This window comes from Arctopsyche grandis, chromosome 7 (assembly GCF_051622035.1).
Source record: "Arctopsyche grandis isolate Sample6627 chromosome 7, ASM5162203v2, whole genome shotgun sequence".
In the NCBI taxonomy this organism is placed as follows: domain Eukaryota; kingdom Metazoa; phylum Arthropoda; class Insecta; order Trichoptera; family Hydropsychidae; genus Arctopsyche; species Arctopsyche grandis.
The window spans coordinates 13,378,618-13,406,329 of record NC_135361.1 but is presented as its reverse complement, the minus strand read 5'-3'; the positions used below and the strand labels follow the sequence as shown (position 1 = coordinate 13,406,329).

Genomic DNA, 27,712 nt, shown 5'->3' with positions numbered 1-27,712 from the left:
CACATGCAAACATAATATAACGGAATACAAGTAATGTTCAGCGGTTGAATTTTTCTTCGGAACGGGAAAGATACTCCAACCTGGTTATTGGCTCCCATCCAAACGCTGATACTTTCATATTTCTGCTATATAGAAAGTAGTGGGCGACAGCGTACCTACCTAACTATCCATCTGTACCTTTCCCCGGGCGTGTTCGACTCGAGTTCCGTATACATACATTCATATGTATTTGAGGGCATTCCTTCAACGGGTTTTTGAAAAATTCGTATATCTATCGGAAATCAGCGAGAGTTTTCCCCGAGTGGGGAAAAACTAGATTCGGTGGAAGGCCATAAAAAACGAAAGCCTATTAGATATTCTGCGCGATCAGTCGGTCAAGTTCCGCACTATGCGACCTTCCGCCTCGTCGAAAAACCGGTCCGATCAGAAACAACTGCTATACACACGATTCATAAAATACCCCATCCACTCATCGATTTGACGAAAGGACAATTCAACACTAAAAATCCAATAAAAACAAATTTTATTCAATCCCACTGATGAGGACTCAACTTGTTGGGAGTTTTATGTTTTGATCCAATGACATTCCGTTGGAAAAAATTACATCATCAAATCAACAACAAATCTTTCAGTAACTGATAAAGTTAACGATATTCGAATTATCCCCAAAATATAGACACAAACATTTTTACAAAACCATGAGAGCGTGATCAGTGATCGGTTCCGAATTCAAATCAGTCAAATTTTCATATGATCATAAAGCTTTTTTTACTACGTACATATGTACATCTAATATATTATTTCGAAAGAGACTTTGTATTTACATACATATACATGTATGTAAAGTTTAAAGGTTTTTTTGGGAGCATCGAAAGTAATTTTTTTTTCGATTCAACGATGACCTAAAGCAGATTGTGTTTAGGTAATCTATCATTGTAATATAAATGGACGATTACATTCTAGCAGCTCAATATTTTTGATGGACGGGTCATTTATCATCCATTGAAGGAAAGTTTTGTATTTTTTGTAAGACAATTATTTGAAATCATACATTATAATATGTATATAAAATACTAGCTGAACCCGGCATGCGTTGCAATGCCACAATAACGCATACAATTCCCGTTCCCGTTCCCATTCCCGTTCGCAGGCAGCGAACACATTTGAAATTATTCAATTATTTGTTTATTTTACCCTAAAAACATTTGAAATTATTGCGTTGCAATGCCACTCATTCTCGTTTTATTCCGTTTCCGTTCCTGTTTTTTGCCGATTTTTTTTCACGGTAAGCTTCCCGGACATGCATACAACAAATCCTGAAAGTTCCATCGTTCCATCGTACAATAACTATAACTATAAGACTAGGAATTTTAGCTCAATAGTTTGCGAAGTGAAACATAGAAAAGTCTTGTAATAAAAATGGAGATGAACATTGGTCTTTTAAAAGTACATGTCATTAAGTCATAACTAATCAATTTTTCGAAATATATTCACAGCTATGTATCTTCATACGTGTATGAAAAAAAATTAAAGAAAACTATTACATAGTACTTTTATCGAACTGAAAAAAAATTACACGAATTAGTTGAAATAGTACAAATTGCGCTTGGATATACAACCAAAACCAAAACAATAGCTTTGAAGCAAAACAAAATAAAATTTACCCGGAGTGAAAACAATTTCTTACCATAATTACACCAAATCGAAACAATTTAAAATTAGAAAAAAAAACCGAAGCAAAAATAATCATTTGATTGCTTACATCATTAAATATTATACACAAGTTAGTAAAGAGAGAATAAAAAAAAGAAATGATTCAATGAGTCAACGTTACGTCCGCGACTCGGCGGAGAAAGTTTGTCCCACTTTCATCGCATCTCGTTTGCTAAATTGTTTGGCAGAGTCGAATCGAAAATTTGAACACGTATCAAACTAACAATGGTACCACACACAAACGAACTGGTTTATTCGCCAAAAACGTGAATCAATTATCCGATCGATTAAATCCTCAATGACACTTGATGACAATCCATAATAAAGAGGCGTATCGATTAAAACGCAACACCCATTTGGTCAGTAGCTTTCGAGAGCAGTTAAAAAATAATAAAGTTTCGCCGCTTACAAGTAATTCAAGCTGTAATTACTTTTTGGCAATGATTTGTACAAAGTGATAGATTTAATTCATATCTATTATCATTGCACAATAGATATATTAATAGCTATTACATTTGCTCGATATCCTACAACGATCTCAGGCAGTTAAGGTATGAATAAAAAGTACGTAAAAAATCTCTCTTCGCATTAAATCCGTTTGAAAAATTGTCGATGTTAAAAGTACACATTTTTAAGACAACTGAGCCCAAATAAAATCACTTTCACTCTATACTTTCAAATATAATTTTAATTGTATATGAGCTATTTCCATCTCATTTTCTTAACACGGATCGTCATCTAAGCATAAAATGAAACCGATATAATGGAGTATTTATAGGTACATAGATACTTACATATGTACATACACTTACATTTTTTTGTAAATTATGTCAATGACGAAAAGCATTCATCCTCGATGTTGTGAATGAAACCATACAAATATTCCGATTCAAAAATAAACTAAAGCATAATAATGCAAGCACTTTCGATATACACGGGACATTTAAATAGTATTTAATATAAATTATAATTTAATGTATTGATAGACTACATACAGAAAAGATTATCCCAAAATAGAATAAGTACAAAATAATTACAGTTTCATTTCGTCTTAAGAATAATTGGCACTAAGTCGCCTCACAAAGATTCATCTATAATGTGTTAAAACAAGAATAATGCTTAATTCAAAGAATAATAATACCACCTGGTAACAATGTATAATAAGATATACATATGCACATATATAAAAAGGGAGGGGTGTATGTACATATGTATGTATATATATATATATATATATATATATATATATATATATATATATATATATATATATGTATATATATATATATATATATATATATATATATATATATATATATATATATATATTTATATATATATATATATATATATATATATATATATATATATATGTATGTATATATATATATATATATATATATATATATATATATATATATATATATATGTATATGTGCGTGTGTGTGTGTTTTTTTGCATGGACAAGTATAGCGATTTCAAAAAATATATATTACAATGAACTTTCTATAATGAACAGTATTATATATGTAGTATAGAGTAGATACATACATAGCCAAAGCTTAATGCACCGATAAAGCTTTAATATACCAGTAGAGAGGTCGTGGATTCAAGTCCCGGCTAAATACTCTGCTGGTGAAATCTTGTGGCTATTAAAACACAAGTCTCCTGTTAGAATTTTCCTATTTTGTTACCTTAATTGTTGTAACGGATCCGATAAATCTGTATCTTCCCCCTCAGTTTCTCGCAAATTCGAGTTATTAGTTTCTCGAATTTGTGGAATTTTATAAATGCTACTTACATATGTACATAATTTATTTCCCGCAAAAAAAATTTTTTTTGGCAATTTATGTGCAAATTTTTTTATTGTCTATAGATGACTCTATTGTATCCTATGTATCCTATGTACTGTAATGTTTGAAAAATAGTCTAACCATATATATCACTTAGCACATATTATACATATGTGTATGTAATAAAATAAAATAAAATATGTATGTAAATGCGAATTGACCAAAAGGACTGTGCCTGCAGAAACTGTTAGTAACAATAGCCTCGGGTGTGCTAATGTATCAATTCCTTTATATGTAAAAACACGTGTTGAAATATCAACGGGCACAACACTAGTGTAATGTAAGAATAAAAATAAATATTTATTGTTTTATTGGAAACGTAAAAATAAATTGCTATCGATAGACTAGTCAACATATGCAGAAACCTTATAACTACAAATTAATTGAGCCAAAAATTCCAAAAAAAAATCCCCTTCCCCTTTCATTAATCAAATTATATTACATATACATATATTAAATTAGTAATTTTCAATATATGTACATATGTGCTGCAAGAGTTTTGTTAATGTAAATTTTCATTTACGATTTTATTAAGTAATCAATATGGAAGATAACAGGCATATGTCCATAGCTTTAACATATCTCGCTCTTGATACAAAACTCAACGGCGTAATATTTTAATCGGCTGTCAATCATGGAATCAACGAGCCATTATTCACATTTCGAGAAAAATCTCTGAGCTTTTACACCAAGGTGTACCTAGCCGTGCATAATTGTTTTCATTTACAGAGTTTCGTAAGACTTTGATGCGGTTGACAAAACGAAATTGCATCGCCGTTCGTGAAATTACACAGCTTTAATTCATAATGCAACTTTTGAAATCAAGAGCGTATCCGAGCATCGTTCTTGCCGCTAAATTCAAAAAAATAATAATGACCTGTACTGACTGTCCGGATTGCCGGATCAATTTCGTCGGAAAAACTGCGGTCGACCTTTCTCTTCGGGAGAAATTCTCATTCATATGACAAAGTTTGTGTAACAGAATATCGATCACTTTTCTCTCGTGTCGGCGATTATAGAATATATTATTTAATTAATTCACACCGTTATCTTTAGCATTCATCAGAAAAACAGGCTATCTATTTTCATATGAAAGTAGACTCGAAACAAACTATGCACATACATATACTATATGATATTTAGTAACGTGTCAACATTGTATCAAAACCGCTCACTCTTATGCTTGGAATTTGATGAAAATTCGCGTTAAAATTAGCATAATAAGAATCAAAGGCACGAGTAATGCAGATATTACATACATACATACACACACGAACGCATACAAAGCATTAAGTTCAAGAGCGCGTATTGCCAAGGTTTCATGCACAAGAATACGACTGGTTACGTGACCGTAAGACGATATTGTTCTTTATTGCAATTTCTCTTCTATGATAGTAATGAGTGACATTTCCGATACATACAGCGAATGTGTAATATTAGACAATAATAAAAACGGCTTAATCACGTGGCATTTATTCCCTCATAACAAATACACGTTAAAAAAGCTAAATGTCAGACTATAGTGCTATACAAGTGCTATAAATGTCGATTGTGCAAAATAAAATACATATGTACATACGTACCTACTTATAAAAAGGATACATGTCAATCAAAGTCGTACAAAATAAGATGCTCCAAAAATGTGAATATATTATGTATATTACGTAAATTCGTCTGTTATACACAGATACACACCTATATGTATATGTATACATAGCTAGTAATCTAAATAAACACACTTTCCATTGAAATGTTAATGTAAGAAGTTGCTTTGTAAAATTCTATGCACCTAAATGTTCAAGGATAACCGCAAATACAAATAGCTTAGAACGCATGGAAATTATTATCGCTAATTCTTTATCGGCGGTTTTGGCATTTGCAATTCGCCAAATAAAAAAAATATATATGTTCATATGTACATAATTGTTCTTTTCCTTTCATTACTGATTTAACTGAAAATGTATTTTCAAATTATTTTACAGTAGTTTTGAACAATTAAGGCCAATACCATATTTTGTCATTCATGTTTATGACTTCCAAGGAAATATTGACAATACGTATGTGCATGTATTTATTTAACCAGTAAAGGTGCAGACACACAGAGTTGTACGTGGAACATGTTTTTACTTTATCTGTATATACGTTATAACAATATATGTATGTATGAAGTTTTGTGATCATGCAAAAATTCTAACTTGAGATTTTGACTGATTCAAATTCAGAATCGATCACTGATCACGTTTACATGATCTAGAAAAAAAAAATAGTTTGTGTGACTGTGTGTCTGTGTATTTTGGGGATTTTTTGACCACCGTTAGACCTATCGGACTGAAACTTACTGAAATTTTTATCGATACGACGTAAAGTTAGCCGGAAATGATACTTTCCCTTATATGTAGGTGTCCTCTTTTTTTTAAGTTCCCAATAAGTTAATCTCCCAAACTGCTAACCGAATCAGACTGAATTTTTAGAATAAATTTATGTTTAATTATCGAATTTGATTTTTTTCATTCATATATTCCTCGAATACATGGATAAAGTCGTGGGTTGATCACAGCCGATTTTTTTAAAGATAGTTTTGCATGCCATTCTGGCATGCCTAGTCTGCACCGTCCCAAACTCTCCCCCTCGAGAGTTTACGGTGATATTATGTACATATATCCTTGTATTTAGGGATGCCAAATTACTCGACTTGTACAAAAACCTGCTTGGGTAAGTATTTATTGTTTGGATTGAAAGCTAGTTTTGTATCTTTCTTTTTTTACTTACTAGTAGGTACTGTTACTACCCGGGTACTAAAAAGTTGAGTAATTTGACATACCTACTTGTATTGACATAGGTTTGACAGTGGTCGATAAGGGTGATTCCCATATTTGAAGAAATGTAGGAGAAACTTATCGAAGTTATAATATCGTAAATATTAACAATTACACAAAGACACGCCAATCACAGCTGGATTCTACCTAGACGTGAAGTGCCTCAATTTAAACGTGTTCTTATCATAAGGATGAAACAATTCCCAAAAGCCTTCTGATCCTTCGGGAAACCGCTTAAATGGATCGAATCACTCTAGCCCCAATTTGTCCCAGTTGATTGAATCTACAAGCTGTACATACATACATACAACACATAAAAATTCTATTTTACATATGAAGTACTATAGAATTATGTATAAAAAAAATGTTACGAGTCGATCTCTAAATAAATTTTCACCCAAACATCATACGATAAAATTACGATGAAAATATAAAAATGTATCATACGATAGCTATACGTCTGCAATGACGTGGACTATGATGATGAGAAAATCATACGATGTGTTGGGGTGTAATTTTGGCACAGCATCAAAAGCGTGATGTTTTGATATACATATATGTATGTATATGTATGTATATACAATATACACAACCGAAAATATGCAGATAAATATTCAACGAATAAAAGCTTTATAAGTATGTATATACATAGATAGAAATCATGAAAAATGAATATACATATACATTCATACTAATTCTAAAACCCTAAAATATACCGAGACCTTTGTGCGTCACAATTTGCCTACTCTTCTTGGATTGGAGTCAATTGAATATTTCGACAATGATTCGTTGACAAAGAATGATTCAAACGGAAGAAAAACACAGACAAAGCACGGCCTATGTAAAAAGACTATAAATAGTGTGGACAAAAGCACGCGCAATGTTCGGTAACTGCAAAATATTTTCATAAACAATAACACGAAAACCATGTGAACTGTATAAGAGGTATGTAAAAAGCGGTGAAAGTCGATCACAGCGGTCGTCAATCGTCAATCATCAATATTCATCGTTGATTCTGATGACGTAAAAAATCCACTCAATGATATTACGGTAAATAAGACATGAAGCAAATAAACGATATCGAAATTCTTTCACTAACCTTTACGGTGTTGAATTCGATCGCTTTTTTTAGCACAGTTCTAATCAATAGCGTTGCTATGAATATTACAAAACAATACTTTTTTCTATATAAAAAATATATAGTATATATAATATATAAAAAATGCATACATACTCAGTCATTGCCGAAAAAGTTGGTCACCTTATCTTTTCAGACGGTTCGAATTCATCAAATTAAAATGACATTTCTATAATTGATCGGTCTCGTAATATTGAATAAAATAAATTGACTATCTTGTTCGGGCGTGTTTTATTAAATTAAATCCTTATAGGATTGTTTAACGTAGATAATGATTCGCCTTCACAAGCGAAAGGTTTGCAATAAAATTAAATGTATCATTGACGAAATGTAACCATTTCGAACTGAATCGAATGAGCCGCAATGAAATGACAATAATGAAAACATATTTTTTTTCATATGTATATTACAAATGCGTACACACATACATATGTAAACATCACTAGCATTGACCCGATTTCATCTATATGATTTGCAAACTTTTTCTATCACCCATTTCCGGAAATCAAAACGGATCTATCATTGTCGTAGATGATTGTTAAAAAAAACATAATTAAAAAAGTAGTCCAAACAAAAAATATCTATGGCGATGTCGAAACTCGAAATTGAAAAGAAATTATAAAAAAGAAAAAGACACAATCAGAAAATATCGTATAAAAGAATTCATCTAATGTTTGAATAGGCTTTCAAAATAATACAAATCCCGAAGAACCGCATCTACCATTGTTTCAGAAAAAAATATCAAATTCTACGGATAGAAGTAGTAGATGGAAATAATTCTGCAAAAAAAGGATCCAACTAATATTTTTACAACTTAAGTATACGATTTAGATATACCTTACAAAGTGTACATATATGCAGAAGTTTGCTTTTATATATTATTAGTTGTTTTACCCGGCTTCGCTCAGTGTTTATAATATAAAAAGCTTAAACATGGCGAAACAAATTGTAAATATTCATTTGTTTTGTTGATTAAATTTATTTGAATCGAAAAAAAATCGAATCGTCATATACATTTTGACTTGTTTAAGAAGTTCCCAACCAATTTTTCTTACATACAAAGTCTCTTCGCCCTTCGCCCCCCGTCCCCCGTCCCCCATTCCCATGTCGTCATAGAAACTTTGTGTTGTTTACGATGTTCCCAACCAAAATACAAACTTACAAAGTCTCTTTCGAAATTATATATTAGAAGATTTTACCGGGCTTCACTCGGTATTTGTAATATAAAACGCTCAACCATGGCTAATCTAATAGTAAATATTTTATTAAATTTATTTGAATAGTTTTATTTTATTTAAATTTATTTGAATATTAATTTGTTTTTTTAATAACTTTAACGTCACGGATTCTACCACCCAAACCTTAAATTAAACCTAACATATGTAGTTACATATGTACATACATACAAAGTATTTTTGAAATTATATACATATGTATGTATATAGATATGTAATATAATGTATGTACATATCGTTGGTTAATGAACATACCAGTTTTTTCATACACTAACTAATCTTGAGCTCTTTTACACAAAAAATGTTATTACAAAATAGCAGATAATCAGATAAATATAAAAATCTTTTAAAACTATGAAGAAGAGATAAAACCCAAAATTACCATCATGGAAGTGAGACGAAGAATAAACAATAAATAATTTTAATTTTTGTTTTATTTGACATTAGACGATAACATTAAAGTCGCTTGTGAATGACGGCCTTTGTTCCATCAATTAAGTATTACACCTTAATTTGCTAATTGGCAAGACAACTGCATGAGTGATATCTTAAAAGAAATAGAAATAAACAGGCATGTGTTTAACCTTTCCTCCCCTGTGATATGTATTTACTACAACTCGACTCTAATAATGGGAATATCGATATGAAATGTAATAGATACGAGGTTCAAAATTGTTGTATTCCTCCGTAATATAATTACGAATTACGTGAATTTATGTGTACAAAATACATATCATCGGAGCGCGCGGATGTTTTTGGCACCGCAAGGGAAAGGTTAAAAAGGTTTTATCTTTTAAAAAAAAATTGTTATTTTTTTAAATACAAAATAAATTAAGATTTTCACAAATTTTTGAAAACTTATGGTGCCTCTATTGTTTTTTGTTTTTTTTTAACACGGTTGGTTGTATTTGTTTTTACTTGATTGGATGAACATTAGACAACTCTCTTTATTAAAAATAATAACTGACTAACATACCACTTTTACATAACTTGGCCAATATTAGCAATTAACTGTGAGATTTTGGTGTTTTTAATAAAAATCTTTAAAAATGAAATAAAAAAACCGTAAGACTTTGGACTGAGGTATGTGTGGCTCAAAATGATCTAAATGATATTAGCTATCAACCCTTTAAGGCTTTGCACTTAGCTACCAAACACCCTGTATATACATAGATATAAAATATTATATATATGTACATAAAATCGAAACGGTGTATGTAATTCGATTCTGATTGGCTGTCGTCAAAGTCGTTTCTGATTGGCTGGATTGGCATAAGTCGTTTGTGATTGGTCGTTCGTTAAATAACATTATTTTTTTCGATTCAAATAAATTCAATAAAAAAAATGGTTTTCATTTAATTTCCATTTACCGAGCGAAGCCGGGTAGCATCACTAGTTATATTATAAAATGTGTATTACAAAAATATTCAACATCTTAAATGGAGACATTTATTTGCGTCAACTATTTCTGACAATTAACTACAATCAATATTACTTTTATATTGTTGGTATGGCTTTATTTACTGCAAAGACTGTGTAAATTAAATTTTATCATTTTTTACGGCACATTATGTACGGCTTAATCTTTATGGAGATTACAGTTATTCATTTTTGAAAAATATACTTCCAATGTCCATATATAATATGTATGTTCATATTACATTTATATGAAAATTGAAAATTAAAAACGATCGTTACAATACAATCTCTAACACAATTTTGAGGATCACTGCTTAATATATTCATCTCCGAAGTTGAGACTTTCACTATAAAGAGAAATTCTATTCGAGTTGAGTCTCGATCATTTATCGAGATCTTACATTATTTACAATAGTGAAATGAAATTCAAATCAACGAAATGGGATCATACGAACCATTCAAAACAAATGAAAATCAATTACATAGAAAAAAATATTTAGAAAGAAAAAAAATAAAAACAAAAGAAAGTGAAATACGTAATTAAAACCGTATATGAAAAGGTGGGGGGGGATCAGATGTGTAATCTTTTTAGGGGTATGTTTCTATACCTTGATCTTGTCGAGGGTGGTATCCAGCTCGACATTGTGCACGAAGGGGTTGAGTATTTCAGCCCGGATGTCGTCGGCGGCTGCGGAGGCGGTCAAAGGACCGCAGTCCCTGCAAACCTTCCCGTTCATGGCCGTCAAATTCGGATACGAATACGACTGCTGAAACCGATCTGTCGAGAAAACTCCGGTAGATTCACTTGGCGCGCATCGCGAGAAAGCGCGCGCTGAGCAAAAAACGAAACGACTCGACTCGACGAACACCAACGGCCGACTGGAAAATCGACACTCTCTATCTGAATCTGCTCCACAGCTACGCTATGTATACAGTCTACGTTCGTACAGCTCTACGTAAACAGAGCGAGCGTTTGACAGCGAAGGGTTGGTAGACAATCGACCTTCCTAGCGCCCGAAGAATCACGGAAACGCACGAGCGAAACTAAACAACACCCTGTTATGCGTGAAATGTAGGCTTTCATGATTGCCAACACTTAAAATCTGGAGCTTCTTTCAGCGTAGAACTGCATTCTATCGTATAGCGATTTAACATCACTATACGTAGATCCAAGTATTAAAGCGAATGTGCAAAACAAAGGCGGTGACGAATAAATAAACCAATCTTTTTATAACAGCAACTCTGTATTTTACATTCCTGTAAAAAATATCCTAAGCGCAGGACGTATTTAAGCGCAGGGATGAATCCACTTTATCAATCGTCTTAGTATTTTTTTCTTTTTGCATTTAAAAAACATGCATAAACATAAACATAAAAAAACAACTAATTTTAATTAAATTTTTCATAACCTAGTATCGCTATAAGGATTATTACAAGTATAAAATCTGGTGATTATATGTACAAATAATTTAAAAGTTCGAAATAAAATAGTAAAAAGCTATTTAAAAAACTGTTAATCCGGTTGATGGCTTTTAGCCGAGATCTGATCATCTCTGGTATAGTACAAAAAATATATAAACATGGATTTTCATTTTGATACCTCCAGTAGTGTGAAAACATTTGATAGTAAAAGAATTTAAATACATTTAAAAGGTTGTAAAAAATAGAAGAAAATGTAAGTAAGAGTCAACTGCCACTTTCTTTTCACAAAATAATTTATATTATTTAACCGATATGAAATTTCACTTTCAATACACTAGCCGCTTAGTGATTTGGTGGTTTCAGGAAAAAAGCATGAAAAACCTCCTAGCTCAAGAATAAAAGTACTACTTCCGTTTGAAACAATATAATTTTATGAAAGGCGTTATACCAAAAATTCCAAATTATTCCAGAATCAAAATTTTTGAAACCAAATGTGATTTCCATCCAGAAACAAACAAGAAAAAATTATTTTGTCTCAAAAAATACGATTTTATTCAAATTTAATATTTCCAAAAATGTTGCAAGTGACACGACATTAATTGAGAAATAAGCAGATATGCAGACATCGCACAAAAAGCAAATACAACAAGCTAATATGAAACTAAGATTTGTAGGCAATATATCTTTCAGTATTAATATATTTTTAATAAAGAGAGTTGTTGGTTTGCTGAGCTAATTGGCCATTCGTCAACTGATTTGAGTTTTTTTTTTAATTTATATTTGTCCCATGATGCCATTGTGGGTTGCCTTTAAGCGACACCTGGTATTAAACTTGATAATATATAAATTTATAGATTATTCAAGTAGTGGTGATATTGTGGATAGGGTGGCTATTGCTAATTTTGCGAGGAACTGTTTCGACAATGAAATCAAATAAATTGGCAAGCTCTGATAGGAAACGATCGACATGAAGTCACAAACATCCAAGTTTGACCAGCAGTACTACAAAAATACTTCCGAATAAACTATTTTCAATCGAGGTCAACCCAGTGCTTGAACCCCAGACTTCTCGGTCGTTACCATTAATGCAACCACCGAGCTATACCGCTAATAATGGAGGGGCTAATATAAAATTTATAATTTCAGCGTTAGATTTATATTCCTTTTGTTTTCATTCCTTTCGTTTGAAAATGATATCTTTTACCATCACCTAAAACTTTAATTTATTAACAAGTATTATAATATTGTAATAATGATTTCTTTATAAAATTTATATTTAAATTGCGATGATATTTAAGGTCTGTTCATACTTAACAGCACTGCACGGCTTCAGCACTGCACGGCTTCAGCACTGCACGACTCCGTTTCAAATATGTCATTTTATTACATTTCTATTCATATCTACCTACACGTCGCGGTCACGTCACGTTCGCGGCACTTTGGCCGAGTGCAAGGCTAAATCGGCTTACTTATACATTAAGGGCCATGACGATACGGCGCAATATTGCTTACGTCGTATTTTCGAGTACTTACAATATGAATGCATACACGTGCATTCGTAGCTACGCGTCAGAATACAAGTCAGCAAAAATGTTTCGGCGTTTATCGAACGAAAAATTATGTATAATCAATCGCGTTGTTGTTGGAAGAAGAAGCTCAAGAAGGCAATAAAAAAGCACGGAGGCGTTTTGATGTGCATCCCATGTTAAATAATAGAAAAACCGAAGGAAAGTTTTGGACACTGTATAAGGAGCTTGTGGATGATGGACAAATTTTTTTTAAATATTTCCGTAAAAAATTTAAATTTTTTTTTAATATTTGCGCCAAAACCATGTCGAAAGATTGAACAGCTGTCAACGGTCACTGTCAATAATTGGTCCAAAACAGCAAAGCGGCAGACTCATGGCACGTAATTCGCGTGTATATTTCCACGATGGCCAAAATACGGATACGATACGTTGACGGATGTTGCTGTAAGGTATGAACAGGAAACGTCGGGTACTGCTGTAAGCCTGCCGTGGCGTCAACGTGACGGTTGGTATGAATATACCCATACAAAATGTACCAAAGAATATTTTTCGTACGGCCGGATGCCTGCTGAAGTCGGTACGTGCTGACTAGGTATGAACAGACTTTTAAAGGTTTTGTAAGTCGTCACCATTCATAATTAACTTGCTTTTACTATCACTTTGACTTCAAACTGTTATAATAATATCCTAAAACTGGTAATTGGACTATTCGTCACATTGCGGTGGTCACAAAGACAGTTTTTGCCATGAAATTCGCGAATACACAATATTTGGCACTCGAGTTCTCGTTAGTATGATGGACTTTTCGGCTGCCAGATGTTCCGTTATAGAGATTTTAGTGACTTTGCGATGAGTACTTTGTGACCAGTAATCACCAAACCCCTAAAACTAACAAACTTAAGAAATTTTGATAGCTGGCAGCCCTCCTTAATAACACTTAGTATGTTGGCAGCCCTGCACCATCTGATATGTCAAAAGATTGCAAACGTCAGTCGTGTCAGTTCGACTTAAGGTGAATGTATCGAAAAAAGTTGAGTTCGATATGCAGATTTGATCTCTGCGATAAATTCCAACCTTCAGCAAGGGAACGTTGATGATGAATCTTGGCGGTACAGTTCGACTGAATCGCACCGGGTGGCTGTTGCTGATTGGAGCGGTTTGCTTACTGTTACTCATTAACTATGTGAGATCACCCGACAGTGCAACGTTACACAGTAACGTTGGCGCCAATTCGGGCGTCAGCGTTGCAAGGTTGCTGAGAGCAGCTGTTGAAGCAGCCAGAGCTGGTGGACATGCTGTTAAAGCCGCTGCACCCGGAGGTGGAGAAACTCACTCTAAAGGCAAAACTGCCGAAGGTGTGGAACAACCAGTTACGGCGGCCGATCTAGAATCCCATTGCCGGATGACTGCCGTACTCAAAGCCGCCTTTCCAGCTCTACATCTCATATCTGAAGAACAGCCTAAAGCTTGTCCGCAGTCTCCACTGAGTCTATCAGATTCAACTTTAGATATTGACAACTTTCCTGAATTACCCGAGGAGTATGTGGTCAATGACGACGTTACTGTCTGGATTGATCCACTAGACGCTACTAAAGAATTTACAGGTATTTGCTGATTGTTTCGTTTACTCTCTTTGTAAGGTTGTGATGATATGTAATGCTTTATATCATTTTTCCAGAGGGATTTTACGACTATGTGACAACGATGGTATGCGTAGCAATTAAAGGAGTTCCTGTCATAGGAGCAATTTACAAACCTTTTACTGACGAAATGTCGTGGACTTGGCTATCTACAGCTAGTTCTCCAAATTTAAAAAAGTTTTCCGTATGTTACGTTCTTATATTACTAAATCATACTACATTAAAATATATTACAGATGTATCTTTTTAGAATGCAGTTGTTGAAAAATCATCAAAACCCACAAGAGTGATTGTATCGATATCTCATCAAGGAAAAGTGAAAGACTTTGCTTCCAGTGTGTTTGGAAGTGACCACGAAATAATTGCTGCAGCTGGTGCCGGATATAAAGTTTTAGAACTAGTTCACGATAAAGCCGATGTATACATGCACAAAACTCTTATTAAGAAATGGGACATCTGTGCTGGAAATGCAATACTCGACTATTTCAATGGTAAAATGACGACTTTAAAAAACGCTACAATAGATTACTCTTACACTAGTTCAGCGAAGAATGTGGACGGGCTACTAGCATCAATGAAAAACCACAATAAATACATAGAGAAGATCCAAAACCTCAATCAATAAACATTACATGTAGATTGAAGTGTACCCATGTATTTGTAAATACAATATGTACATATGAGTAAATATGCTACACTGTATTGAAACACTACACTATAATGAAATGTCGACTCATTGTATTTTTGTGTTTAATTGGGTTTTTTTTTCTTCATATGTGATATACGAGACTATTTTTTATAAAAAAAATATGTTCCAACAACGCAATACTGTGATTATGTACGTAATTAAAGAAAATTAGCAAAATTTAATTTGAATTCTTGATGTTTCAATTCAATTATTTCTCAGAAATGAATATAATTGATATACTCAGTGGCTAGTCTTCTATTAAATTGACTAAAATATGAATTTCTTCTAGATTTATTTTATATGACTATTATTTAATTATATTCAGACATACATATCCTGATTTGGCGAACTTTTTCAATATATTTTGGTGGTAGCGTTAATATGCATTTTAATTTTATGTAACTATTTTAAAAATTTATTAGATCAATTTGTACATATAATTAATGAATTACTGTCGAGAGTTTGATATTCTAATTGTATATATGTATTAATAGAGTTTAGATGTATCTATGTATGTGCTTTTTTTCATAAGACACGGTTATTAATAAATTGGTTTAAAAATATAATTGGATTTTTATATACGATAATTACAAATTGAACACTAAAATATTTAAATTAAAGTTTATTGATCAAATTATAATTACAATGATTTTGGTAATCACCTCAAAATATTATATAATTAAAAATTAATAAATAATTTATCTTATGTATTCTACATTATAAACTTCGCTGGTGATATATGTATATTAAAATTAATCAAATATGTCAAAAATACCTAAATATGTAATACAATAACTAATTACGATCGCAGCTCTGGCGTAATTCGATAACACAGCGTTGAAAAATATGAAACTAATGCAAGTGAACTACAACAGACATTGTATTATAAATACAATCGATATAGAATTAAAGATTTGTTCGTCGCTTTCAAATTTCGTATTCATATACATAATATAATATTTTTATACATTAAGTACTTTACTCTATTTAAAGTGCAAGGAATTAAAAGATACGTGGAATGTTTTCCAATGTTGTTGACTTTGATAAATCGAAAGATTTTTAATCAGTATTACATCGACGAGGAAGTATACGAGTGCGCTAAAAATGAAAACCACAACATTTAAATGACGTGAAATTAGTTTCAGTATAGACCGTAGGGAGTTAGCATATTCGTGATTTTGTTTTTCAAAAATCATTCCGAAATCCAAACATAATCAGCCAACATGATTATACAGAATCATCTAAAATAACAAACGAAAAATTATTAAAATGGTCAAAAGTAGGTCTATAGTCTTTACCATAAAAATTATATATAATATGTACCGTGATACCACCAATTCGTTTTCTTAGGATTCTTGTTGCACGTTTTAACATAAAATGCATTATCGGTTGGTCTTTTCTAAAAATATACAAGACAGTAGTGGTCAAAGTAATGATCATTTTAAAATCAGTTATACAAAACGATTTGTACCTTTTCTTTACAACTGCTGAGCATCGAGACAATAGAAAGACAAACGGACCGAACAGAAAGTGCCGGGGACCAATCTTCAGTTAAAATCGATAAACAGATATGGCCATTAGAGTAAATATGTGGATGCACCGGTATATTATTTCCGATAAATATCACCTATAAAATAATAAAAAATATATATTAATTTTAATATAAAATACATTATGAACTACTTAAAATATGTATAATTTTACCTCGGGTGAATCGAACGGATATTTGTGGGTAAATTTAAATTGAAGTAAGAATTTTTCTCCTTCGTAAAGTGTTCCAGAAACGCCGTCCATGTTAATGACCCACCTAAAATATTACAACAAATTGTATCATATCAACACTCCAAGCACTGCAGTATTGTCACCTGATTTACTTATTGAAAATTTTGAACAGATATCAAACCAGATTTATAATTGCTATCGTTCATATAGCAAATTTATAAATGCGATGAATGGATTGTGAAATTTTTTAAATGACTTCCGACTAACAAATTTGCACAATATACAATGAGGAATTGAATAGTATTTTTATATAATTATGTCGGAATTGAATCAATTAGTTTAGTTGCACTTAATATCCGAGTGCAATAGACTCGTTTGATAAACAAGGTTAAATGTCATTCAATCAGCTGTCTATTGCAATCTCAATTGCATCACAACACGACAAAATGAATGGGAATCTGATAGCGGCGATAGCGAAGATACTGACGAGGTGAGGTTACTGCCGGTCTGTTCATCGTCAACGGAAACTCCTGGCGGAGGCTCCTTGATCAGGGAAATTAGCTCTTTCTGGAGGCGCTTCTGAAAGAGGAAGAGGAAGAGACAGGTGAGTACCGATATTGCAGATTTAACTTGAGTTATGTGGTCATAGACATGAATTGTGCAAGAAGTAGTGGGGAAAGAGAAGGAAGAGAAAAGACCTCAGCCGGTGAGGCAGCCGACATGTCCGCCCGCTAGCCGTTCAGCCTTTCAGCCGATCAGCTGTTCAGCCGTTGAGCCGTTCAGCCGTTCAGCCGATCAGCTGTTTATCCGTTCAGCTCTTCAGTTCTTCAGCTCGGCCACCCTCACTCAATCACCCACCCAGCAAACGACCACAACCGGTCGACTGACGATTGACGACTGCTGCTGACAGGCGAATCTGGGCATAACAACAATCACATCGACCATACTCCAACTATTTTCAGACAATTTACGATTTTCTTCACAGCTCGTTAAAACAACAATCTTACGTCACATACAAACATACTCTCTTTATGAAATGCGAAATTCTAAAACTAATATTTGTATCCAAAAATTATTAAAACTCGCCCTAAAAATGCACAATAATTATCCAATCAAAAAGTGTTAAGAGGGACACCAGCGCCTTATCCATACAAACGTATTACACTTCTCCCTTCCTCAATCATGGCACTAGAGAAATTATTTATATGCTATGGATATCCACCATTGGCATGCATCTGTGCTTTTATTTTTTTGATTAGTTATTTTTTATAGAAGCTAGGAGCCGCCAAACATATATAAAATCGCCTCTTTTTTACACCCACAAAAAGAGTTCAGCGTGCTTATTTAACGGTCGATTTAAAAAAAAAATACGCGCACAGTTGCATAGAAAATATCTTTCTCATACCGATGATGAATATTTTTTAAAAATTGGTCCAGTTTCGGAGGAGAAAATTGGTGAATACGAAAACTCGATTTTTCTCGATTTAGAATACGTATTATCTGGTCGAAGCGCAACTGTCCCATTCACTCAATATATACATTAACTTAATATATATATACATATATATCGAAGAAAGGAACAGCAACAAAATTAAGGTTTCGGGTGTACAGCCCTCTTAATGATTGAAATCTATTGTTCTTATTTCATTGCTTGGTGGTCATGGGATAGCATTATTTTTAATGCGTTAAGGAAGCCCTAATATTTATCTTGTCGAGGGCTTGTTAAAAACAATCTCACGACATCTAAGCGGCCAATTATAATATAATCCAGGTACCGGGTATGTATATACTCGGAAATATATATAGATACTTAATGCCTACTAGTACATTCATCGCTGAATGGAAAGTACATTTAATTACTAGACCTCACCAAAATTCTTCATCGGTGATTTGAATACTTTTTACACCGTTTATTGTAATGTTACGTAATTTTTATACCCCATAATCTTAATCTATATCAAATGGTTCGGTGATTATTCGGCAAAAAGCGATTTCACACACATCACTAAAATCTCAATCACGGAAAATCTGGCACTTAAAAACTCCATCAATCCAGATATTCCGTATTCGCGATTTGCGCGCGATCACAATTTGCGCAATAATCCATTTACCATATCAAATATAGGAAAAATGCTATCCTTCCATTTGAATAAAATACTAATTGAAAATTTTACTCTTCTTTTTAGTGATTGACGTGTTGGCGGTTAAACTAATCGGAATGTAAAAACTGAGTGATTATCAGATAATGTAGAAATGTGCAAATCAAGATAATGTAGAAATAATCAGTAGCAGAAGCATAAAAATTTAGAAATAATCAGTAGCAAAGGCATTAAGTGTAGAAATAATCGGAAAATTAAAAAAAAGAATAAGTAAATTATCGTCAATCCTAAAGATTGTACTATAAAATTCAGATAGGACAAATAAAATAAATTATTGGCGTAATCAAATTTCATTTCGAAATCCAGATGGAAAATAAAACAAATTTTTAATCGATGTCATTATTTATTGGTTGTAACAGTAACCTTCCAAAATAATTTATCATTCAATATTGCATTCGTAACATGAACAAAAGCACCATTTTTTGGACTAATTCATTAGCATCCGCAATTAACAAATCTTGAGCATTAAAATATGAATAAAAAATACAAATTTTCTAAGAACTGTACATAAGTACAACAGGTAACATTGAATTCATGCATTGCATATTTGAACATCAAAGTGTGTCTAGGCGAGATAAAGTCAATCATTCAACATATTACTCATTAATTCATGTTATTTTGAGAATATTTACGAATTCCCAAACCGATGCCCTTTGCCACTTTCATCGCCTAGCTAATAATTCACACCAAAATTTAATACTATAATAGAATAAAAAGCTTCATTTGTGGAATTGATGTACAAATATGAAACACGACTGATAAATTAATTTAATAGCAAGAACATTGTATGTACATACATACTATGTATGTATTTATATAAATGATACCTGAATTTAAAACAAAAATTTAATGTATGGATTCTTACTGAAAAGCGAAACATTATACATATATATGTATATGCATAATTTATTTTCGTAAACCACATTTGAAAAAATCTTAGGGTCAAAAAGTGCGATTGATTAAAAATGGCACATAGTCATCAACCACCATTCCATGAAATGCAATATGAAAAACCTATACATCGTTGATATATGTATAATATGTATGTAGATATATGTATTTGGAATATTATTATTGAAGAACAAAATAATGGAACAAAAAGTTTCACACTGTTGCTCTTAGAGATAATTAAAGACTTACTATGTACAGCCACATCTCATACGAATATAAGGCAGTGTTTTCTTTTTATTTCTTATCATTAATAACAAACACAACCACATCCAAATATTTTGAGTCGGGGTAACATTGCACTTTCCCATATTTTCCACGCTCTATTATAAGTGTCATTCATACAACAATTAACATCCTCAGAAAATTTATGCACACAGTGATATCCTCTAATATATTCCAGAAGATTTGATAGAATCGGACAACTCGCTATTAGATTAAAACTACAACTAATAGGAACGAAATTTTTTTTTTGGCTAAGTTAGGCAGGTACTTCATCACTGGTATAAACATAGATTCTGATTTATTGGCCAATATTCACATAAACATTAAAAAATAATGAAAATGTATATTGCATTCAACCGAGAGAAAACATAATATTTCTAAAGAGTTGTCTTGAGGTATTCTATCAATCTTTTTGGGTTTCTTAGAAGTTTGATTTTTTTTAAAGCACACGATAATACAAAATATAACATGGAATATGAACAATTTCAATATCCATAGCCATAGATTGGCAATATGTATGTATGTAACACAATGTGAATAAAAACTGGGGTGGCGTAATGCGCCATATTAGTGTTATTAAAAAAAATGTAATTCATTTGCGATTATAATTGATTTAGGTACATATTTTTGATAATACGATATATAACAAAATTCATTTCTGTATAAATGTATGATATTTTCACAACCCACAAAATATTATATAATAGATATATAATACGTGTGAAAATAATCAAATACATGTGGACGTTTCCACTATGGAAATTATGGTAAAATATAATATGTATATTAATAAAGTAGCTGTTACAACCCATTTCATCTTAAGATGAGGAAAAAAGTGATGTAAAAAACAATAGTTTTCTATATTATTTCCTTGTATGTATATGTATAGTGAAAATCAAAACAGTATATATCACTACATTACTGCTAAATAGTGTAAGCACTAATTTGTTAGAAGAATTCAAAAATTTGGTTAATGTAGCTGTCCTACTTACAAATATATTTTTGTCATCTTAAAAAAAAGATTGTGCGATTAAGCTAATCAGATACGAAATCACTGCAGACAGTAACTTAACTTAAGATGCAGGAATACATATCTCACCTGCAGAGAAATTTAAATTTTCACAATTTGAAATAAATTTTAATAAAATTCATTATTTATTACACATGCAAAATGTAAATAATTTCTCAATTAACGATTATTATTGTCACAACATTGCAAAGTGGTAACTCTTATAGTGGCAATATATAAACACAGAAACGCAAACCGAACGAATAAAAGGTTACCCATATTACGCACAGAAAGTAGAGATAGATAACTTATAGCAAACATGAGAATGTGATTATCATAACTTGATACTACTTGGTACATGATCTATGAATAATGTATATGTAAAAATGACAGAAATACGACATAAAATAAAAAGATGTTGATGAAGATGATAACATTTCAACAAACGGCAAATGAATTTGCCAAAAATCATTTATCTCTATCATTATTCAATACACTAGGTGTACATACATTGTTAACAATATAAAGAAAAATAAAACAGGAATAAAATATTCACTTCAAAATCGTAACAAACAACTACAAATTAAACGCAGTTTTTTTTAGATAAGGTAAGAATGACTCGTATCAATGGCCTAATATTGAAACAGTCTTTTTAGGCGATTCAATAATGAAGTATTAATTTCGATTTCCTGAAGTTCAAAAAAATCACACAAAGGCCGTCACTTTGAACTACGAAAAGCTTCATCAACTATCTGTTATATTGGTTCCCTTAAAACTTATCTTTGAGTACATTCATTACTATTTTCACTTTATATTCAGCTGGATGAAGATTCAATGGCATCTTTGTTGCTGATAATAAGTTCACGATTTTCGACCAATCCGGGACTAGTCAATCCATCAGGAGTCAGTTCTTTTAATTGCCTTTTTTCGATTTCAGCTTTAAAATGTTCAATATCTTGTGAGCTGTAAAAAAACATTTGTTAAAAATCCAATATCGAATTTACTATTAAAATAAATCGACTATTTTATTTATTCAGTTGTGAACCTGATTTGTACAAAAAGTATTCCGTTGATAACGTTCAACATGTCAAGAACGGAACCCATAGAAGGTGGTTGGATATGAATCGGTGGAGCACAAGGTGCGCGGCCTGTGTAAATGTCATTCATTTTCTTCTGTAAAACTACAGCTTGATGAGTTAAGTGACGAAGACAATCGGAAGATTCACGAGTCTTTTCATGATTTTCACCAAACTGGAACAAATCAATAATTAATTTTGTTTTCTATTTTCATTGCGGGAATGTCACATTAAAATCAAAGTGTACCTGTTGCTTATAAATAGAATAAGTCTCCCTTTCGTGCTGGAGAGCTGCTCTAAAATCACCCAGACAACTGAGAGTTCTTGCAAGTAAATGGCGCGCTGCTGCAGTTTTCAGAGATCGAGGACCATGACATGCAGCCGTTAATGCAGCTGCCCTTTCTAGGAACCGTAGAGACAATTCGTATTCTCCAACAGCGTGCAGAATCAATGATATATTACTCTAAAAAAATAATTTTATTTCAATTCCGAATTCCGAAGTTTAAAATATTCCAAATGTGACGAAAAATTATACTAACATCCAATAATGCAATTTCAGGGTGATTCTCGCCACATACTAATAGAGCTAGATATCTTGCTCTGTACAACAGTTTTAGAGCACTGCTGACTTGACTATTTGCAAAACAATATAGTGCCAAATGTGTCTGAAAAAGGAAGTAATGTTTAAGTACATACATATATACGTATATAAATCGAAAATGATAAGTAAATACATTATTAAGAAAACTTACATATTCAGTGATAGTATATGGGTGGTCGATTCCATTAACGCGTTCCGACATAAGGACAGCCTTTTGTTGATATGCCATTGCTTCTCTATGTTCACCTGTCACATAGCAAAGGCGAGCTACCATTCGCAAGCATTGTGCTATTTCTGGATGCATAGGACCATACACATTATTCAAAAGGTTCAACGCCTCTGTAATCAATTCATGACCGTCGCGAACTTGACCGGCTTGTATTTTACTTTGACCGGTGGTGTAAAAATTATATGCATCAGAAGCCTAAATCAATATAAAATTTCAATTTCAACAAAAGGTTATGAAAATTACAATGAAGAAGAAGTACAAGTGCATCACTTACCCTCGGATTTATGTGTTTGACTACAGGAAAAACGTTCATAATATCGGACGTATTGAATATCACTTTATTTTTACTATCAAAATCATACTCTCTCAGAAGAATTTGTAGGCCAACTTTTACACAAAACGATCTAAAAAACATTATGTATTGGTAACATCTAATATTTAACTAATTTGCAAATAAAATCATAAAAAACATTACCTTAGAAGGGAAATTTTTTGGAAACCATACATTTCCACAGTAGAATCGATACTGTCTGTTGGTAAAGCCCAACCCCAATACGACTGAAAAATATACATTAATTTTAAGATTATACATATATTCACACTAATTTTATAGATAGACTATTTATTTTTATATCGTTACCTTAAGCTCTTGTTTAATTTGTTGCCATAAATTTTTCGGCGTAAGCGTCGTCCAATCTGAAGAATCATTATTATTATTTCCAGATGGTCGAGTTCGCTTCTTACCCTTCTTCTTACTTGAACGGAAGTGAAGTTCCTCAGAGAGTGGAGGTAAAGGTACTGGAGCACCACATAGTAAACAGTTTAAAAAGTGTGATATTCCTTGAGACATTGACATTAAATCACAGCCCTGAAAAAAATTTCAATAAAACAAAAATTTCCAAAGACAGTCACATAAGTATATTCAAATAGGTATTCATAATAACTTGGATCTTACTTGTATATATGTAGTAAAAATATGTTTAGCGGCACGTAATATTATTTCTGATACAGCTATAGTATGAAGATATGACAACGATTTCACTTGTGACAATAGAGAACACACTCTACCGAGATATCTGATATTGATACCACGGGTATGCAAGGCGTCTGCAAGAGTACTCCCATCCATAGGCGCAGATGAGTGATCTAGACAGTCCCGTATCTAAAACAGAATACAAATAATATACATACTCCATATAATAAATTAATCGCAATTTTTTAAATTGTATTATTTATAAATCACTTACAAAGTTCGGAATCTGGGTCGTTACTAAGAAAGATGCTGCCTCTTTTACAAGATGTCGTTGTTTTGACAACTCATCCTCAGAACAAGCATGCTTAATGCCTTCGGAAAAGACGTCTGGGTTAAACCTAATATCAAATTCAGCATCTTTAAGAGAGCCGACAGAACGAGCAGCTGCTCTAACTATATCGCGAGTGCTTTCAGCCACTGGAAATAATGTTCACAATTAATAAAATAATAACGAGATTCAAAAGCATCTTTGAATAAGTCAAAATGATCAAAAACTCACTTTCTTGTTTATTGCCATTAGAAATAGATTCTGTAATACTTTCAACAATTTTCTTAGCTTCATCCGTATCGACAGAATCGTTTTCTGACAACACCACGTTAATGTCACTTGGTTTTTCTTTTGGTTCTTCTTTAACATCACCATTTATTACGATTTCTTTTTGATCTGAGCTTGTAGTTTTTATAATGGGTTCACTTTCAACTAATACTTTATTTTTATCTTCATTATTATTAACAATTGGAGAATCAACAACTTCTTTTTTAGCAGCTTCTTTCTTAGATTTTTTTTCAATCTTTGTAACCTTATCTTTAATTTCGACTTTTTCGATAATTTCTGTTTCAACAGGAGCTTCTTTAATTTTAGAACTCTTAACAATTATTTCATCTTTTTCCTTAATTTCGGGTAATTCTTTACCTTTCTGTTTTTTTATACCGAGCTGCTGTAGATGATAAGCTGCATAACGAATAAACATTAAATAACGCGCCCTGAAAAAAAAAGATTTTGTACAAACAATGTATTTTTTAAAATATAGTTTAAAGTACGAAAACTCAATCTCACTCACTCGACGAAACTGTCGACTAATTCTTGACGAAGACAGCAAAGCTTGTGTTTATGTTCAATCGGAAAACCGAGAGCTTTAACTTCTTCTGGTAACTCAACACCTTCCACTGAAAAAAATGTAATAATGTTAATCATAAATATAAGTAGATAAAGACATATAAAATTTTGATTCCCACATTTTAGGAAATTTACGTCCGGTGGAAACGTTCTTAATAGATCGAGAATGTAATGTCGACCATCATTCCCAACAATTCCTTTACACTCAACACTGGAACACAATTCAACAGATTCTCCTTTGGCACTTGTGACGGAATGTGGTAATATTTTCAACTGTAAGCCTGCTTTACTTAGCTAAAATAATACAAATTAAAGTAGTTAAATACATATGTACGAACATTCAACAATAAGATTAATAGTCCAAAAGTACATACTAGTTCCATATATTTCGGATGAGTTAACACGGTTTTTCCAAAATCAATACTGCCATAAATAACACTCTGTTCCTGTTCTTTTTCTAATATTCCGGGTATAATTGACTGAGCGGTTACCCTGTAGCCTCTGTAATCTATTACTACAGTACCTAAAGTATACAAGCCTTCGAGATCAACTGCACTGTATACTCTTACACCCTGGAGATCATTTCTCTACAAAAAACATTATAAATTTACTAGAAAATAATGAAATTAATTTGCAAACAATTTAATAGCAAAAAATTATATATACAGGTGCAACAAATGCAGCAGCATCCCCACCGAGTTCTTTGTAATGGTCGCGAACATCAAAACCAAGTGAAAAAAATATATTGTTCCATATAAACATTTGCATTTTAGCTTCTTCTCCCGGATTTATAGCCATTACGTTACCGTCAACAACAGCCATAGCTCCTCGTGTAGCAGCTGCAACGAAGTCACTGTGAACCTGTAAAATACAAAATAATTATTAATTTCCGAAAATTTAATCCATCAACCCATTAAAACAAGTTCTAAAAAATATATTAACCTTAAATATAGCTCGCTCTCTTAAAAGGCGTTCAGGAAGATTTTTTCTTGATAATTCCCTTGTAGTTTGTAACTCTTCATTCCAATCTCTAGTTTGACCAGGTATATGTTCTTCATAGCCCAGTTTGGATGAAAATGCTACAAAATAAAGATTTTTTTTGTTTACTTTATACATAAGTTATATGCACAAACAAAAATATATTTAAAAAAACCACTCACTATCTTCTGCTCTAATAGCATCTATTGTGTGTTCAATATTCGGAGCAGTCCACGAATATACTTGATATGGTGTATTCACTCTTTCGAATGGATGTTTTTGAGTTCTGCGACGTTGGATAGTGCTAAAAGATCGTTTGAACGCTTGAGATATACTAGATAACAAATCGATAAGCGAGTGGCTTAAATGAGACGGAGATGCAGCTTTCGGATTAAAGGTTTCTTCCGTTGACCTGTTAGAATCAAACCATTTCAATGTTACAAAAAACAAAATTTAACAATTAAAGCAATAAACAAATCGAAAATATGATAACTCACTGATTTAAATAAAAACCTCTCGCACACGCTGTTATATGAAAATGTCGATCTTCCATAGATACAACATGTAGGTATAACAGATCTCCATTCATTTTTCTGGGACCGGGCGGAGGATTCCAACCAGAAGTTGTAAGCACCTAAAAGAATTTCAAAATTTGATTTTCAAACAGTTTTATAATCATTTTATAGCAATTTCAGTAAACAAATTAAAGTTACCTTTATGCACTGAGGTCCTTTGCTTTCTTTTGTGATGGGATGAAGAGGAAGTAGAGGCCTTTCTTTGCTTCCTGGCATTATATAATCAGGAGGTGTGCAATCTACACTTTCTGGACGTGTCTTTTTCTTTTCTGAATATAGTAAGAGGAAAATAAATGTTAAGCACTGAAATGTGACTATGAAATATTGCGGAAATAACGCCAAGTATGAAAATATTAATACCTAAAATATCTCCCTGAGTGATAATATTCAGGAATGCAAGGGAATTACACTCTGTGCCTGTATAAGCATCTGATGAGTCTAACGATTTAAGTAGATCCCGTACATGTCTCACGTGTATACGAGCTTCTCTCATGGTATAGGGTTCTTCAACAACCTGTTAACATGATTTTCATTAAAATAGTTTCAATATCGAAAATCATCACACGAGAAAATTTAACACATTCAAC

General features: G+C 32.3%; 5 protein-coding genes across 5 annotated transcripts in view; 2 read left to right on the top strand and 3 right to left on the bottom strand.

Moving 5' to 3' along the window:
- The window catches only part of LOC143914704 (lysophosphatidylcholine acyltransferase-like), a 33,124-nt gene extending 22,157 nt beyond the window's left edge, over positions 1 to 10,967 (bottom strand). Inside the window, exon 1 of the mRNA XM_077435004.1 lies at positions 10,783 to 10,967. Coding sequence (XP_077291130.1) covers positions 10,783 to 10,911 — 129 coding nt within the window. The 5' untranslated portion in view covers positions 10,912 to 10,967. The remainder of the gene's footprint in view (positions 1 to 10,782) is intronic.
- LOC143914278 (organic cation transporter-like protein) overlaps positions 1 to 27,712 on the top strand; it is a 474,519-nt gene that overhangs the window by 372,014 nt on the left and 74,793 nt on the right. The window lies entirely within an intron of this gene.
- LOC143914441 (putative inositol monophosphatase 3) lies at positions 14,055 to 16,010 on the top strand. Its single transcript, XM_077434656.1, has 3 exons — positions 14,055 to 14,729; positions 14,804 to 14,949; positions 15,016 to 16,010. Exons 1-3 carry the CDS (start codon positions 14,219 to 14,221, stop codon positions 15,388 to 15,390), a joined length of 1,032 nt encoding a protein of 343 aa, XP_077290782.1. The 5' UTR covers positions 14,055 to 14,218; the 3' UTR covers positions 15,391 to 16,010.
- On the bottom strand, positions 16,062 to 18,099 carry LOC143914345 (ubiquitin-conjugating enzyme E2 W). The gene is made up of 6 exons (XM_077434533.1): positions 17,874 to 18,099; positions 17,663 to 17,754; positions 17,158 to 17,260; positions 16,925 to 17,080; positions 16,777 to 16,852; positions 16,062 to 16,694 (listed from the first exon to the last, which is right to left on the bottom strand). Exons 1-6 carry the CDS (start codon positions 17,895 to 17,897, stop codon positions 16,681 to 16,683), a joined length of 465 nt encoding a protein of 154 aa, XP_077290659.1. The 5' UTR covers positions 17,898 to 18,099; the 3' UTR covers positions 16,062 to 16,680.
- The window catches only part of clu (clustered mitochondria protein homolog), a 37,098-nt gene continuing 29,048 nt past the window's right edge, over positions 19,663 to 27,712 (bottom strand). Inside the window, exons 5-24 of the mRNA XM_077434430.1 lie at positions 27,486 to 27,639; positions 27,264 to 27,394; positions 27,048 to 27,184; positions 26,733 to 26,962; positions 26,515 to 26,651; positions 26,239 to 26,433; positions 25,947 to 26,159; positions 25,692 to 25,866; positions 25,517 to 25,622; positions 24,955 to 25,439; positions 24,670 to 24,872; positions 24,378 to 24,584; positions 24,063 to 24,290; positions 23,898 to 23,980; positions 23,697 to 23,826; positions 23,345 to 23,617; positions 23,132 to 23,257; positions 22,840 to 23,055; positions 22,562 to 22,767; positions 19,663 to 22,479 (exon numbers count right to left, since the gene is read on the bottom strand). Of these exons, the coding sequence (XP_077290556.1) occupies positions 22,332 to 22,479; positions 22,562 to 22,767; positions 22,840 to 23,055; positions 23,132 to 23,257; positions 23,345 to 23,617; positions 23,697 to 23,826; positions 23,898 to 23,980; positions 24,063 to 24,290; positions 24,378 to 24,584; positions 24,670 to 24,872; positions 24,955 to 25,439; positions 25,517 to 25,622; positions 25,692 to 25,866; positions 25,947 to 26,159; positions 26,239 to 26,433; positions 26,515 to 26,651; positions 26,733 to 26,962; positions 27,048 to 27,184; positions 27,264 to 27,394; positions 27,486 to 27,639 (3,783 nt within the window). The 3' untranslated portion in view covers positions 19,663 to 22,331. The remainder of the gene's footprint in view (positions 22,480 to 22,561; positions 22,768 to 22,839; positions 23,056 to 23,131; positions 23,258 to 23,344; positions 23,618 to 23,696; positions 23,827 to 23,897; positions 23,981 to 24,062; positions 24,291 to 24,377; positions 24,585 to 24,669; positions 24,873 to 24,954; positions 25,440 to 25,516; positions 25,623 to 25,691; positions 25,867 to 25,946; positions 26,160 to 26,238; positions 26,434 to 26,514; positions 26,652 to 26,732; positions 26,963 to 27,047; positions 27,185 to 27,263; positions 27,395 to 27,485; positions 27,640 to 27,712) is intronic.

What these genes read in the sequence shown, in the direction of transcription:
- LOC143914441 (XM_077434656.1), top strand. Translation starts at nt 14,219, where the DNA reads ATGATGAATCTTGGCGGTACAGTTCGACTGAATCGCACCGGGTGGCTG. An exon ending in CGCTACTAAAGAATTTACAG is followed by an intron (nt 14,730 to 14,803) that starts GTATTTGCTGAT and finishes TCATTTTTCCAG; the next exon opens with AGGGATTTTACGACTATGTG. An exon ending in CAAATTTAAAAAAGTTTTCC is followed by an intron (nt 14,950 to 15,015) that starts GTATGTTACGTT and finishes GTATCTTTTTAG; the next exon opens with AATGCAGTTGTTGAAAAATC.
- LOC143914345 (XM_077434533.1), bottom strand. Translation starts at nt 17,897, where the DNA reads ATGTCGGCTGCCTCACCGGCTGAG. An exon ending in ACCGGCAGTAACCTCACCTC is followed by an intron (nt 17,261 to 17,662) that starts GTCAGTATCTTC and finishes GTAATATTTTAG; the next exon opens with GTGGGTCATTAACATGGACG. An exon ending in ATCCGTTCGATTCACCCGAG is followed by an intron (nt 17,081 to 17,157) that starts GTAAAATTATAC and finishes ATTATTTTATAG; the next exon opens with GTGATATTTATCGGAAATAA.